The sequence below is a fragment of the Protopterus annectens genome, chromosome 7.part0 (assembly GCF_019279795.1).
Source record: "Protopterus annectens isolate FY-2018-M chromosome 7.part0, PAN1.0, whole genome shotgun sequence".
Lineage (NCBI taxonomy): Eukaryota > Metazoa > Chordata > Ceratodontiformes > Protopteridae > Protopterus > Protopterus annectens.
The window spans coordinates 795620387-795636582 of NC_056739.1; the positions used below are offsets into that span (position 1 = coordinate 795620387).

Genomic DNA, 16196 nt, shown 5'->3' on the forward strand with positions numbered 1-16196 from the left:
TTGATTCCTCCTTCCTGACTTGCAAAACTTGCAGTGATTCTCCCAAGCCGTGCATTATTTATTCATGCCCTTTGGATTTCCTTCTAACATGTATTTCACTGGAGTATGTTTGGTCTGTAGCACAATTGGAGAGCCCTGAATCATATGGCATGTTACTTCAGTACACCATTCTGCTATGATGGCTTGCTTCTCACATTCTCTCATTCTTTTCTCAACTGAACTCATAGCATGGGAATAATATCCCAAAACATGATATTGAGATCCTATTTTTTGCTACACTATGGCCATCATAGTTGGACCATTGTGTCCAAACTGTATGATGAACTCTCTATCTCTTTCTGGGACACCCAAAGCAGGTGTAGAAATTAGTTCTTCCTTGACCTTAGAGAAAGCTGCTAGTGACTCATCATTCCAATTGAGAAGTTCATCTCCCTTTTTGTTTCCTTTAGGCATATTAGTCAAGGGTTTTGCTTTTCCTGTATAATCTGGTATCCATTCCCTTGAGAATCCAAAGATTCCTAGGGCTTGTCTTAACCCTGTGACAGTAACTAGAATTGGTAACTGATGAGTTGCTTTTTGTCTTCACTAATACTTCTTTGTCCTACTGATACCATGACTTGCTTTTTGTCTTCACTAATACTTCTTTGTCCTACTGATACCATGACACCCAATCTTTCATAAACTGACTCTTTTTATGGTTCAGTTTTAATCCTGATTGTCTTATTGCTTGGAAAAATTCTGTTAATGCTGCTTTTTAGTTTCTGTTTCTACATGTATGTCATCCACGTATTGAATAATAGAAGGTCTACATTCTAGTGGTTTTAGTATTTCCTGCATTACATGATGAAAAACTGTTGAAGCATTATGAAAGCCCTGAGGCATTCTTGTCCAAGTATATGTTGCCCTTCTACAGTAAAAGCAAATTTCCATTGAGAGTCTTTATCTAGAGTAATACTCTAGAAACCATTACTCACATCTAATGTGGAGAAAATGTTCATTTTTTCCTGAATCTGAGCAGTAAGATCAGGCATGCTTCCTACTATTGGCAAAGAACAAGGTATTACCTTATTAAGTTCTCTGTAATCAACAGTAAGACGATAACTTCCTTCTGGCTTCTGTATAGGCCAGTATGGACTGTTAGCTGGTGAATTAACTTTTCTCACTACCCCTTGAGCTTCTAAAGCTTTCACAGTATTCAGTATTGCCTGTTCTGCCTCTTTCTTTACTGGATATTTTTTATAGCTTTCTTGGGACTGCCTCTTACTTTAAGAATAAAGTCAGGGACATTGCCACTCTCATTCCTATGTTTAACAAAAATATCCTGATAGCAATAAATTAGCTGAGCCAACTTTTGCTTTGGTGTTTTTAGTAACTTAACTAAATCATACTGTCCTGGGTCTTTGACACTGTATTTGCATAATGCTTCAGAGATGACTAATACTTCTTTTAATGGTCCCTTAATCAATTCTCTGTTACACAAATCTATAATGTAACCTCTTTGTTTTAAGATATCATTTCCAATGACGTTTTGTAGATGAGGACCTGATACTCATGCATGCCGGAAGGTGTCTTCCTCTATCTTTGTTTCTACAGGGAGACTTACTTGAGCTTGAGAGATTTTTCCTCCCAATCCTTGCAAATTTATAGTTTTTGTTCCTGGGAATGTTCTTGTAGTAATACTAACTGCGGCCCCTGTATCTAAGTGGCCTCCTACCCAAATTTGAGCATGTGATATTAGTGTTCTTTTTCTTTAATTTCATTATGTAAAGCTGTTGGTTCATCTGCTGTCTCTTTTACTTGTCTGTTTGATCCTTTTACACTTTCCTGTAAGTGGGAATATATTTTTTGACAAAGCTTCTATAGTCCTGTGTTGTTCTAATGTATACAGAAACTGTTGTAAGAGAGCTGGAATGAATGTTTTGTTAACAAAATCTCTTTTATTTTGATTTGGTTTTCCCTACTCTGTAAACTAATAAATCAAAGAAGGCAGTTTAAAAATAGGACTTCTCTTTTTTTTTTTTACCTTAACATTTGTTGCTTCTGACTGACCCATTCATGAATAATATCTAATAACAAAAAATGTGCATCCCCTGTCTATGAATTATCACCTGCACTATTTGCTTGGTTTATAACTTCTTCAAATCTGGGAAAATTAGGAGATAAAATTAACCCTGATGCCTTAGTTTTCTGTGAGGTATTTTTAGAATCTGACATCTCTCTTCCTTCAGAGAATGAAACAAACTGTCAGATTTTTCTTGAGATATTTCTTCAGTAACACTTTCAGATTTCTCTTGAAACTTTTTTTTCTTGATATGGTTTAGTAAATCTTAATAAATATCTGTTTCTAGATCTGGTTACAGGTACTTTTTCTGGTATAAAATCATGGTTTAAATCTCTAATATTGTTACTTTTAAAATTCAATTTCTCAGATCTAATAGTTTCTGGTTGCAATAACATCTGTGATGCCTTAGCTCTACCACATTTAAAAATCTTATTACCATGCAAATTTCTTTAACTGCATGCCTCATAAATTACAGATTACACATGTAACTATAGGAGAACAAAGCTTTAGTGCATTCTGCAAACAACAGATAGACTAGAGTCTCACCCTATTTTGGCAGCGTGGAAATCCCTCTGGGAAGTTAGCTGTGCAGCTTTTAATTCCACCTTCCTTTTCCTGCAGATGAGACTCCATGGAGGAGAACTGATCCAACCTTGAGGATTCTTGTTTTTCCTTCACTCCATGGAGTAAAACTGATCTAACCGCAAGGATTCTTGTTCTTCCTTCCCCCGCTGACTTTAAAAAGCCAAGACCTTCTGCAACATTTCAACGTTACTTCAACTTTCCAACCTCTGCACTTTCTGCTTTGCTTTCGGCACCAAAACTGTGAATATATCTAGAAGCACTGCACCTATGAGGAAAAAATACAGGCAGTTAGAACAAGAAAAATAAATGATCAGCAAAGCAATGCATCCCAGGGTCAGTACAGTTTTTATTATTCCTTGACTAGCTAATTTGGCTGATTAATTGACTGACAAATCATGTATCTGACTTGGTTTACTGACTGAGAGACAACATACATCAGTGTGTGTCAGTGTGTGACCCTTGTTTCAGGCTGCTTTGACTTTTCCATTCTATCTTTATCCTAATAGCAGGCTGAGCTGACAATTCTAAAAATCACTGCAAAGTCTTATAGCTAGTTTGCATCTGTTGTCTGACATTTGATTATTAGAGGAATTATTTTCAATATAAATATTTATTTATTTTAATAATTATGCCTTGATAAAGAGAGGTATTATTTATAAGCACTATCTTATCTTGGCTGATGCCCTTTTAGCCAGGCATTGTATTTCCATGCAGCTTTAAGTCACTGGCATTAAGTCACTGGCATTCGCATAAAAGATTGTTCACACATGCTGCTCAGGGAAGATTTCCTTAAGCTGGTGTCTCAACATTGCTTGAGATCCTAATACTGTAACAGTAGGCAATATGTAGACATGTAAATTATTTGATCATGTAGTTCGGTGCTATGCAGTGTATGTATGATCTGAGCAGTTTGTTGTGCACTGCTGAGCAACTGTCTTTTAATTCTAATGATGGAATCCTGTGGTCCTGTAGCCCGCGGAGCCAAAATATAGAAAATCTGATACAGAACTCCTTGCATTGTATATCAACTGCAGCTAAACTCAGATCACTGATTTTCTGAGCTTTTGATTACTTATGTTTTCCAGGTGAACAAAACTTTATTAAACAGCTGGTTAACTTTGATAAAGACAACATTTCAGATAAGGTGCTGAAGAAAATTGGGCAGTACTGTGCACAACCTGATTTTCAACCAGAAATTATTGGGCGGGTTTCTCTTGCTGCAAAATCTCTTTGCATGTGGGTTCGTGCTATGGAGGTAAGTTTTTTTTTAATGTGGCAAATATAATATATTAATTTGTCTTGTGTCCGCAGAATAAACCGGTTGGAGAAATATTTACTTAGCATGACATTTTCTTTTTTTTTTTGCCTATATTCTAGATGCTTACAATTTTATCATTAAAATTTTGTTTACGATATTCTTATACATAATATAAGGAAGCACCTGCAGTGAGAAGTGAATGTGCAATTATTTATTTGTAAATGTAATACTTGTTTTGGATATTTTCTCCTGGAACTCGCTGAAAGGAGCTATTGTTGTTCAGTCAGGCTATCCAAGTTCAGAAATGGAAAATAAAAATAAATAAATGACTGCAATATTTCAGGTCAGTGCATGGTATTTAAGCAGATGCTGTTAGAAGGCACGTGAAGCCAAAGCACTTTAAGGGGCATAACTCTAAATGCACATGACACTACAACACATATTCTGTCTCACACATACACTTTTCAAACATTTCTCTTCAGTCCTTTTAAGCTGCTGTGCCTTATGCGAGTTGATTTTTTTTTTCTGATTTTTAACAACTTTTCATTAAGGTTGCAGTTTAAAACAGCTTTTGATTTTAGTTTTGTATAGCAGGTATTTAATTTTGTTGACTGGAAAGATGCAGTTGGGCAAAAACATGATCTGTGGGAGACCAGGGAAAGAAACTCCATCTATTTATAGCAGATGCATGTAGCATGGGTACTTTTTTAAATTGAGATCATAGATATGACATGCAAATATATTAGGATTACAAACAAAGTTTATAGGCATCTGCATATTGCTTAAATGCAAACATTAAAATATGTACATTTATGATGCTATATAAGTCAGCACAGTTTGAGATGCACAAAGAAAGTGTATATTGTAGTTATTTAACAGCACAAAATAGTAACTGTGTGACCGGAAAAGCAATTTACAAGAGAACAATGGGAGGACATATGTATGGATCCCAAGTATGCAGCAAAGTCCACAATCTTTAGGGTCTTTGCTCTAAAGTGTTTGCATAGGTATTTCTATACCACAGGCAGAACTCAAATAATTTTTCTTCAGTTAGCTAGCAAATGCTGGAGGTTTAACATGGAAGAAATAGGTAACTGGGAACATATGATCTGATGTTGTCATTCACTCAATCCTTGACAGTGGGTTTGGTTCTGAACCTTGGTTCCGAGATGGCTGTTTACTTCAGCTCGTGCTCTTAAACTTTCAAGCCAGGTTCTACCCATAATGCTCCTCAGAGAAATTACCTCGGATCTCGTTTGCCGCTTCGTAGACCAGATGCATTATTTCCTTCTCTCGAGCCTTGGCGTAATTTTTCTATGAGTATTGTCTAATTTATACACTTGCTTCTTTGTATAACTCTTTATATTTCTACCCGCTCCTCCCCTTCTTATTGCAGCTAATTTTTCCCCTTTGTCTTTCTTCTGCCGCCGTTGGTAGACTATCCAGTATCATCATTCTTACTGTTTCCTGTCTCTCATTCTTTACCGTAGAACTAACTTTGGTTCCACTGTTCTGAAGAGTCTGTTCCAATGAGCCGCCCAGGATCGTAGGTGCTAGGGACGCTGTCCCAACAAGCAAGAAACGAAGGCGATATAGACAACTTAACATAAAGACGTTATGTACCTACCATAATGTTCCATGTTAGTTGTCTTCATCTCGCCTTCTTTCTTGCGTTCCCCCCCCCTCCATCCCCCTATCCTATTGGACCGAGAAGAGTTTAAGTTTCACTGGCTGAGTGTTCCCTGGTTTGTTTCCTCTACTGACTTAGAGGTTATAACAGGTAGGTTTAACCCTCTGTTTGGAAGGGTTTCATTCCATAGCTATGGCTGGGGTTAGCTATTTCAAACAAGATCTGGATAGCTAGCACTAGGCATCATGGGATAAGGGGTAGCCTCGAGCCAGTAAACAGCTCTCGAGCTATAGAAGATCGCCGAGTCCCAACAAGCAAGAAAGAAGGCGAGATGAAGACAACTAATATGGAATGCTATGGTAGGTACATAACTTCTTTTTCCTTCTCTTCATAAACAAATATCAGCAGTTACATTTGTATGAACAAGCCTCAAGAAAGGGTGTTTCCTTGGGATAGAGTCATTCCTTGGAACACAGTCTTGGTTTGTGAGAGTCAACATTTCCAGAAGGGTAGATGGAATAGTTCATATGGAATTCCTACTGTTTGCATCTTGTGGTATCTCAGCACATATCCAGCATTGTTTAACATTCAAAGTTTTCTGAGTACATTTGCAGTGATTCGTTAAAGGTATTGAAGTCCACCTTTCCTTGTATTGAGGAGTAAAAATCTGTCAGGATCATGATTAATATCAGGATTTTCATGGTTCTGTATTTACTGGAAGTGAAAATCTTGTTATTAGTTGTATCTGCTATTATGTCCCTTTATATCAGTTATTACATTTATAAGTTATTCAATTTTCTCTACTCCATTTTAATCTTTTATTATGATCTTTATGAATCCAACCATTTTTTGGTGGCTGATTTTTATATAGCTGGATTTGTACAGCCACTAATCCCACATAGCTAACAATGTAGGGTCCTATCCATTTTGAATCCCATTTACTTCTGTTCCAAACTGATGGACCATTACAAGATCTCCTTGTTCCAATTGTACCTCCCTCAATTCCCAAATTTTTTTATACACAGTTCTAGATTATGGGCTTGACCAGCTTCCCAGACTCTCCCTTTTGCCCAACTGATTTGGTCTTGGAGCTGGTCCCACAATTTAGTTTCTTCTAATGGTGTCCCCTAAGGGATTTCTCCTGCTTGTAAATTCATAGGTCGACCTGTCATTATTTCATATGGAGTTAACCCACATCCCTGAGGAGAATTTCGCATCTTAATCAAAATGTTGGGTAAATGTTTTACCCAATTATTCCAGTGCTCAGAAATCATTTTCTTTAATCCTTCCTTCAGAGTTCTTTTAGCTCTTTCGACTTTTCCAGAACTCTGTGGATGGTAAAGAGTATGAAACCTTTGCTTGATTCCCCAAGTTTTACACATTTGTTTTGTCACTTTTCTAGTAAAGTGAGTCCTCTGATCGCTATGTATTTCTCAGGGCACTCCCCATGTTGGAATGATCCTTTCACTTATTCTAACTACTGAGTTTGCATCTTCCTTTTTTGTTGGATGAGCTTCCACCCATCCATTATATTCATCTATCAAAATAAGTAAAAAATGAAACCCTCCTGGTGTTGTTGGAAGAGGTCCTACAAAATCCATTTGTACCCTTTCCCAGGGTCCCAATGCGTGTGGGAGTCTATATTGTTTTCTGCCATTTCATTTTCCCACATTGTGCATGGCACATGTGACACATCAATCTATATGAGTTTAGATGTCTGTTGTCATTCCTTCCCATTTAAATCTAGAACTAACAATTTGTTGTAGTCTTTCCCTTCCTGGATGACCTAGGAAGTTATGATAATCAGTTGCAGGTAGTGATTTCACTAGATACTTTTTTACAAACACTTTTCTATAAACATTTTTTATATGCAGAACTGTTATGCATTGTTTTTAGACTGCTTTTATTGTGTATATATTTCTTACACACTTTCATGCTTTTAATGCATGTAACAAACTGCTGATGCATCAATGTTTTATGGTTTCCAACTGTTTTAAAAGAATGAAACTACATACTTTTGAGAATGCTCCTAAACAGAGCTTTCATTCCCTGAATTTACTTTTGCAAGAAATGCTGCTAACACGCCTTCATTGTGATTGCATTACTAATTAAGGCGTGGGTGTGTTGCATAAAACTTGACTCTGACACTGCATTTTACTTTTGCCTCTGATGAAGCTGTAGTTTTAACCACAGCAACAATAAAGTGCCCGACTTCAGTGTGGCTTTATACGCAAGTGGATTTCAATTTCAGTGTTACAGCTTGTATTGCAAACAGCCTTCACAATAAGGACTTTAACATTTTTGGGCTTTACGGTGCTTGTCCGGACTGCTTTTGTGCATTTTGCTGGTTGTCTGCTTTAACTGTATGTCTCCTGGCAGCCCTGACAGCCCTCCTAGTCCACGATTATTCTCATCCAACAACGTAACTCTGGCTGAAAGTTATGATCTTACCAGTTTAATCCATGCATTAAACAAAAGAATGGATTCTTTTGTCAAACTTGACGCTTTGGACCAGCTTTTACCACGGATCACACCATCTACACCCAGCCTTACCTGCTAGAGGATTACAAAGAGGAGTGACAGGAACTCCTTCTGATACTAATTATTGAACCACTGAATGGTGTTCATTCCTTAAGGGACATCCTAACTGGTAGTCCTTCAACATCTTTCTTTACCAATGCCACCTGGGCTTATTGGTGTTGCGAACTTTGGGATTTGGATTCAAAACACAGACAACTTGAGGTTTGGTACACCTCTTGAACAACCGGCTATGGGGCTATCTAACTCTACGGTGAGTGAGAACACAATAACAGACAGTCTAAAAGACTTTGATAATAAACTATTGAAGCTGAAAAACTTCAATTACAGACAGTTTATTTTCAACAATGTATGTCAGAGAAAATCATGCCAAAATGCTAGCGGTCCTCTTTTAACCGTACTGGGACTTTTAAAAATAATGGTTTTTGTGCTGACTTAAGGACATTGTTTGACAAACAAGGAATTGAGCTTATGGAATTGATCTCTAAACATTACAGCACACATATTATGAGATTAATTGAAGAAATCAACCAACTGGACAGTTCCTTAAAACAAAACTTGCACTTTGATAGATATAAATCTGATTACTCGTATCTTTTCCAGTATTGACAGTTTAGTGGATAAGTTAAAAGTGAACAAAAATAAAAAACTGGCAAGGGATAGGGTGAGCTATTCTAATGGAACAGCTTATCCTAAACTAATAGCTACAACTAATACTCAAGTTGACAGTACTATTACAGAAACTTGGAATGAAAACAATGAGCCAAACCTAAGTGGAGGTGATGACTGGGATGAAACAGGAACGAACTTTAACTCAGCTGCACCTCCACGTGGCAACTATGTGAAAGTGCACAACACCAGAAGTGGACAACAACACAACCAACAAAGGTATGAAAATCAGGGAAGGCATTTTTTTGGGGACCCCAAACAGCCCTTACTACAACAAGAACTGGTCCAGACGATAGTAACAGATGACTCTACTCCCAATTCAACGCCTATCACTAACAACAACATGTTAGGTGACTTAAGTATCTTAACGAATGAAAAATGCGACTTTAAAATCTATAATTTTTCTAGCTTTCACCTGCCTCAATCCCTGATAGAACTACTAGCATTCAGGAACACTTTTGTTCATACAACTAAATGTAACCTTGTTAAGACGTTGATTGACTTGAAATGCTTTGTCAGGAAACTGAACTTGCATGTAATGTTTAACAATGATGTTACTAACATGAATACTAATTTGAAATTAGCTAGTACTTACAACCCCCCACTACACAACATTTTAACACTTTTTGAAAAAACTTGTGAATTGGACCTCAGACAAATGGCCACTTTTTCACATACTAAAAACGACCGGTTAGACTATAACATCACAGAAGAACAACTACAAGGCTTGGAAAACTTATGTAGTAAAACCTGACAAAGGAGGTGGGCTTGTAATCTTTGACAACTTCCTATATATTAGTAAAATGGAAACTGTGCTCGATAGTCCAGCTTATAGTTCATCGTCACTGAATGAGATGAACATGTCAATTTCTAGGACTAGGGTTTTTAAGGGACCTATTTATTAGTGGGTGCATTGATATTGACACCTACAATTACATTGACATCACAATGCCTAGGACACCAGTAATTTTTGGTATACCAAAAATTCACAAAACTTGGTTAATCCACCAATCCGGGCATTGATTGATAGCCGAGTCTCTTTTACATACCCCAGTGCCCAACTTGTAGAAATTATCCTGAGCAACTATATTAAGAAAATATCACACATTTGCAAGGACTCGTGGCCATTTTAAAAAGATAAGTGAAATTGATTACAGCGACTCACTGAACTACATACCTCACTTGGAGGCTATTGAATGGATTTCACTGATGTTAGATCTGAAATTGATTTAGTATCCCAACTTTTAGACATCATACTTACATCCAACTTCTTCATCTTTAATGGGAAATATTATCTCCAGAAACAAGGTGTTCCCCATGTGGTGCTACAGTAGCTAACCTATTTATGGCCTACTGGGAGGTTGACAACATTCTTTAACACAATGAACGCATCAAGTTCTACACAAGATACCTGGATGATATTTTCATCCTTTTGATGGATGAGACACTAGCAAATGAATTTGTTTCTTCTATTAATAACACAACTGACTTTTTAAAATTTACATCTAAATTCTCAGAGCTAAGCATTGACTACCTTGATGTTCACTTGTATAAAGAAGTTAACAATTGTGAATATTCTTCAAAGATATACAGAAAACCAACTTACTGCAACTCCTTTTTACATTACAACAGCTGCCACCCATTCAAGCAAAAGAAGGCTATCATAAAGGGACAGCTAATTCGAGCAGCCAGGGTGTGCAGTAATGAGATACTATTTCAAGAAGAATGTAAAATCTTGCAAGTAATGTTCACCAACAGAGGATACCCAAATACTTTATTTGAAGAAATACTGGATGAGGTCAATAATAAAAGAAGGGAAGGTCAATTTCTACCCTTACTTCCACACAAAATTTTCAGTGGACAAGAGGAAGACTTAGAGGCTAATCCGAGGGTTGGGGAGAACATACCCTTTCTTAGGGCAACCTCCAACACTGAGATAACAGGGACCTCGTTTGTAAATAGTTTCATCACAAATTACAGTATTGACTCGAGGAATATTCAAATAATACTTTATAAAAATTGGTATTACATAACAAATAGTGAGGAACTCATGGACAAGTTAGGCACAAAACCTCTGATAGCATATAGGAGAGGCAATAATTTGAAAACTTTGCTAGAAAGAAGTAAACAGACGGAGCTAATGACTAGAACAAAGGCTGTTTCATGTAACTATTGCCACCTTGTGAAGGCTTCCACATTACACATAAGCTTAACTGTGATTCTAGATCCATAGTCTATTTAGCTAAGTGTAACTGCTGTGAAGCATTTTACATAGGCAAGTCTGAGGACAGGCTGTACCAACATGATTATGCCATAAGGAAACTGAAAAAACGTTTTAGCTAAACACGTAATGAAACATCAAGGACATAGCTTTCATTTTATTGCAATTGACCAGGTCAAGAAAACAGAAAGAGGTGGTCCAGTACCTCTTTTGGAGAATAAGGAGCTAGAATGGCAAATATTACTAGACTCATTTAGGTTTGAATAAACATTGCAATATAGCTTGTGTCCTGAAAATGAGGAGCTATAAAAGATAACTCCTTTACCTTTGTCTTACTTCACTTTTCACTTCATTTTTTTTACTTTAATAGTAATTTGTAGTAACATATACTTTCCACCACTGTTAAGACTTATACTTAGCAAGGCTTCCAACTGCAGTTGCAGGTAGTGATTTCACTAGATACTTTTTTACAAACACTTTTCTATAAACATTTTTATATGCAGAGCTGTTATGCATTGTTTTTAGACTGCTTTTATTGTGTATATATTTCTTACACACTTTCATGCTTTTAATGCACATTTGCTTGGTGTATGAATGTAACAAATTGCTGATGCATCAATGTTTTATGGTTTCCAACTGTTTTAAAAGTATGAAACTACATACTTTTGAGAATGCTCCTAAACAAAGCTTTCATTCCCTGAATTTACTTTTGCAATTCATTGTGATTGCATTACTAATCATAAAACTTGACTCTGACACTGCATTTTACTTTTGCCTCTGATGAAGCTGTAGTTTTAATAAGGTTTAAGTTTTCAAGTGGATTTCAATTTCAGTGTTACAGCTTGTATTGCAAACAGCCTTCACAATAAGGACTTTAACATTTTTTTGGGCTTTACGGTGCTTGTCCGGACTGCTTTTGTGCATTTTGCAAGTTATGATAATAAGTTAACAACATTTTTCTTTTTTCAGGCTGGGGGCTGTGGGGTGTGACCCCAGTTACAAAGGAGTCTATTTCATTTCCGGGCTCCCATCCCTCTACGGGGGGGGGGTGGCAGCCTTCTGAATTATGGAAAATGCATTGTCTGTTGGAGACTCACAGTCCTTACCATCCCTTTTGGGATAGATTTCTTTCGCCTCAACCTGAGCTACTATCAGTCTCCTCCCCAGGACAGAGGGCACAAAAGTCTCAGGTAACACCTTCCTTAGTAGTCTTTTCTTCAGATACTTCCATGGATCATCTCCCTGAGGAAGTCCCTGCAAAAAGAAAGCGCAAGAGGAAGCACTTAGACTTTCAGGAGGAGTCTTTCACTTAAGGTACTGATTTTGATGAAGGGGAAGGTTTCCTCAGGTCACCCCCTGATGATGCTTCTTTTGGAGACATCCTAGAACTCCTGAAATAGAGGAGTAGCTGGTTTTCCTCCCAACCTTCCTCGGAGGAATCTGTATACCAGGATGCTTTTCATGCCCAGCCCTCCTGACTGGGAGCCAGTCATTTCCAACTCAGCTCACTGCCCTTTGGACTCACCACAGCCTATAGGGTGTTTACTAAATGCATGGCAGTGGTAGCAGTTCATCTAAGACTGCAAGGGTTTTGAGTATTTCCATATCTCAATGACTGGCTTCTCACTGCTGCCACCAGGCATCAGTTAGAATGGGCACGCATCTCTAGGAATAACTATAAACTTTGAAAAGTCCACACTTCAACCCACTCAACAACTGGATTTCATTGGAGCTCACTTAGACACTGTCTCAGGAATTGCATCTCTCCCTCCAGAAAGGCTGCAATGTATAAGATCCCAGGTCGGTCAGTTACTATGCAACGACATGGTCCCAGCAAAATTAATTCTTCAAACATTAGGCTTCATGGCAGTAGCAATCACTCTAGTTCTTTTGGCAAGGGATCACATGCAGATTTTGCAATGGCTACTAGTGTCCCAATGGTCTCTCTCTCATACACCAATCAATGTCTCAGGCAATTCTGATTACCAATCATTGCAAGCACGACCTGTTGTGGTGGCTACACTCCAGCCAGGTTCTTGTTGGTCGTCCTTTCATTCTTCCCCAGCCCCAAGCCACAGTGACCACGGATGCTTCCTAGACAGGGTGGGGGGGCATTATCTGGGAAGGACAGTCCAAGGCACGTGGTCTCAACTGGAGGCCATCTTGCACACAAATGAGATGAGAGCAGTGCTGTTAGCATTGCAAGCATTCCAAGATGTCCTCCGTCTAGGAGCAGTAGTGATTCAGACGGACAACATGTCAATAGTCTGGTACATAAACCAACAAGGGGGAACCAAATCTTACCTACCAAATCTTACCTGTTGTGTCGAGAAGCACTCAGAGTTTGGCAATGGGCAATTTCTTCCAACCGCTTTCTCACAGCAATGCACATTCCAGGGAACTCCAATGTGATAGCAGACAAATTGAGCAGAACTATTCTGTTGTCTCACGAGTGGTCTCTCAATCCAACAGTGATGAACATAATTTTTCACCACTGGGGCCAACCTTGCTGTGACCTTTTTGCCTCTCCTGTAAACAACAAGTGCAGAAGTTACTTTGCCCTAATCCCTCCTCAGGAGGAGTCACCCAGAGACACTGTTCTCCATGATTGGCCTCCCGGTCTGCTTTATGCCTCTCCTCCAATTCCTCTCATTTCACACTTCTTGAAGAAGCCAAAAGGACAGAAAATCAATAATTCTCATTGCGCCCTTCTGGCCTCAACAAGTTTGGTTTCCCTTCCTATGGCCTCATTTAATTCAGAAATCATGGATTCTGGACCCAGTTCCAGATCTACTGTCTCACCTGGAGGGCATGGTGAATCCAGTTCTCCAAAACCTCAAGCTTACTGTGTGGCTTCTCCAATTCCCGTGATTGCCAGGCAACCTTCTCTTTCATCACTGGTCCGAAAAATGATGATCACTCATCACAAATCATCTACAAGGAGAGTATATAAAGTAAATGGGAGAAATTTGCTAGACAAGCTCTGGATAATGAGATAGATCCTTATTCCAGCCCTATCCACGAAGTATTAGATTTTCTGGCTTCACTTTACCAGTCTGGTTCCTCTGCTTCAACAATTAAAGTGCAACTATCTGCAATTTCAAACTTCCATGTAGGACTGGAGAGTGCCCCTCTGATGTCACACAAGCTATGTAAAGTATTCCTAAAAGGTGTTCTAATCCTAAGACCTCCATTTAAAGAACCTCTTCCCCCTTGGGATTTAACTATGATTCTTCAAGCCCTGACTAGGAACCCCTTTGAACCTTCAGCAACTTGTGACTTAAAATATCTGTCTTGGAAAACCTTATTTTTGGTACCCATCACTTCTGCCAGAAGAACCTCAGAACTTCAGGCCCTATTGTGCAAACCTCTATGCTTAATTTTTAATAAGGATAGAGTTGCACTTCAGACTAATCCATCCTTTCTGCCCAAGGTTGTATCTGAGACTAATATTAATCAGACTCTGTAGCTACCAGTCTTTTTTCCAAATTTTGCAAACAAGGGAGAATATGCCCTCCATTTACTTGATGTTCACAAAGAAGTAGAGCTGGAGTTTTTTTAGATGGTCGGCATATGGCATCTGTTTGAGGCCAGTAGTCTTCTTAGTGAGGCATTTCTGTGACCTTTCCAGCTGTTGCAGATGTCTTGCAAGGTACATGCCAAATGTGGCATTGTACTCTATGATGAGTCTAATAAGGGATGAGTAGAGAGGAACAATGAACTCTCTTTTTCTAGAGGAGAACCCCTTTGTCACTTAGAAGGATTTCCTGACTACTGTGGCAACGTGATTATCAGAGGAGAGACTACTATCCATCTGTGTCCCAAGGTCTCTTATCACACTTTCGGTGTTTAGTAGGCAACGGCCTATATGGTAGTTCATCGGTACAGTATTTTTCCCAAAGGGGATGACAGTGCACTTCTTGGCATTGAGCTTCGAGGCATGACTTTGACACCAAACATCAGTCTTAGTGAGGCCTCTTTGTAGAATGTCCACATCCTTAGGTGAATTGATTATAGTTCCTAGCTTGCAGTCATCTGTGAATTTCGTTAGCCAGAGGCCAGCTGTATTAGCCTGGACTTCAGAGAAGTAGATACCGAACAGAAGAGGACCCAGGATCGAACCCTGTGGTACTCCGCTTGTCAATGGTCTGAAGTCGGATTTTGAGTCCGCTACTTTCCCTGTGTGGTTTCTATCCGTGAGCCAGTTTGCCACCCATCTTGTAACATAGGGATTTATGCCTAGTCCAGTGAGTTTATCTATAATACCAGAGTGGGAGATGGTGTCTAAAGCCTTGGAGAGGTCAAGATAGGCATGATCTACACTTTACAAACCCAAACTGAGTGGGGTCCAGAGTTTGGAGGTTACCTTTGTCTTTATTTATAGGCTCCATGATGTGTACCATGGCCTTGCAGACCAGGCTCATCAGGCTAATGGGAAGTAGTTTCTGGGGTATGGGGTGGCACCCCCTTTGTGGAGTGGGATAACTGTTGCTGTGTGCCACTCCTTAGGCACAAAGTCTGAAGTGGGGCTATGGTTGAACATGGTACTTAGGTGGGGTGCCAGTTCGTTCTGTAGTTCGTGCAAAACATGGCCTGGGATGTTGTCCGGTCCCATAGATGCTGTGTCCTTGGCTTTGGAGAGTGCGGTCTTACCTGTGCAGCCGTGATTTCAGGGGCTTTGCAATCATCTGGTATGAGCCCTTTGGGTTAGCACTGATCCTGTCTGCCAGGATGTTGGCAATATCAGTTGGTTCAGTAAATGTAGTGCCATTGTGCTGTAGTTCAGAGCAGATCTGAGTGTTGCCATTAAGAATCTTGACATAGCTATAGAAGGCTTTGTGGTTGTCTTTAGAATCCAAGGCAGTTTTATTTTAGTAACTAGCTTTGGAGGATTTTATGAGGGATCTCAGCTTCTTGCTGAGGCTGACCAGGGAGTTCCTGCAGTCATGGGATTTTACTCTTTTCTGCAACAGTTTCTTCCTTCTGTTAAGAGCTTGTTTATGGCAGGGGACCACCAGATTGGCTTCCTTTTTCTGGAGGATAGCGTCTTAGTTCTGTCGGGGATGGCACGATCCATGCACTTGTGTATATGCTTATACAGTGCATTTGTATATGATTCAGCAGTCGTGCCATATTTTCCATCTGTGTGGGTGTAATGAAGTTTTCCACTTCTGACTTAAGAAGCATGAAGTTGGTTTTTAAGAAGTTTTTAGTGTTTTTTTTAATGGGGAAA

General features: G+C 38.9%; 1 protein-coding gene across 1 annotated transcript in view; it reads left to right on the forward strand.

Annotated features, from left to right (window-relative positions):
• The window catches only part of DNAH2 (dynein axonemal heavy chain 2), a 6636854-nt gene that overhangs the window by 5127843 nt on the left and 1492815 nt on the right, over window positions 1-16196 (forward strand). Inside the window, exon 64 of the mRNA XM_044077324.1 lies at window positions 3733-3902. Coding sequence (XP_043933259.1) covers window positions 3733-3902 — 170 coding nt within the window. The remainder of the gene's footprint in view (window positions 1-3732; window positions 3903-16196) is intronic.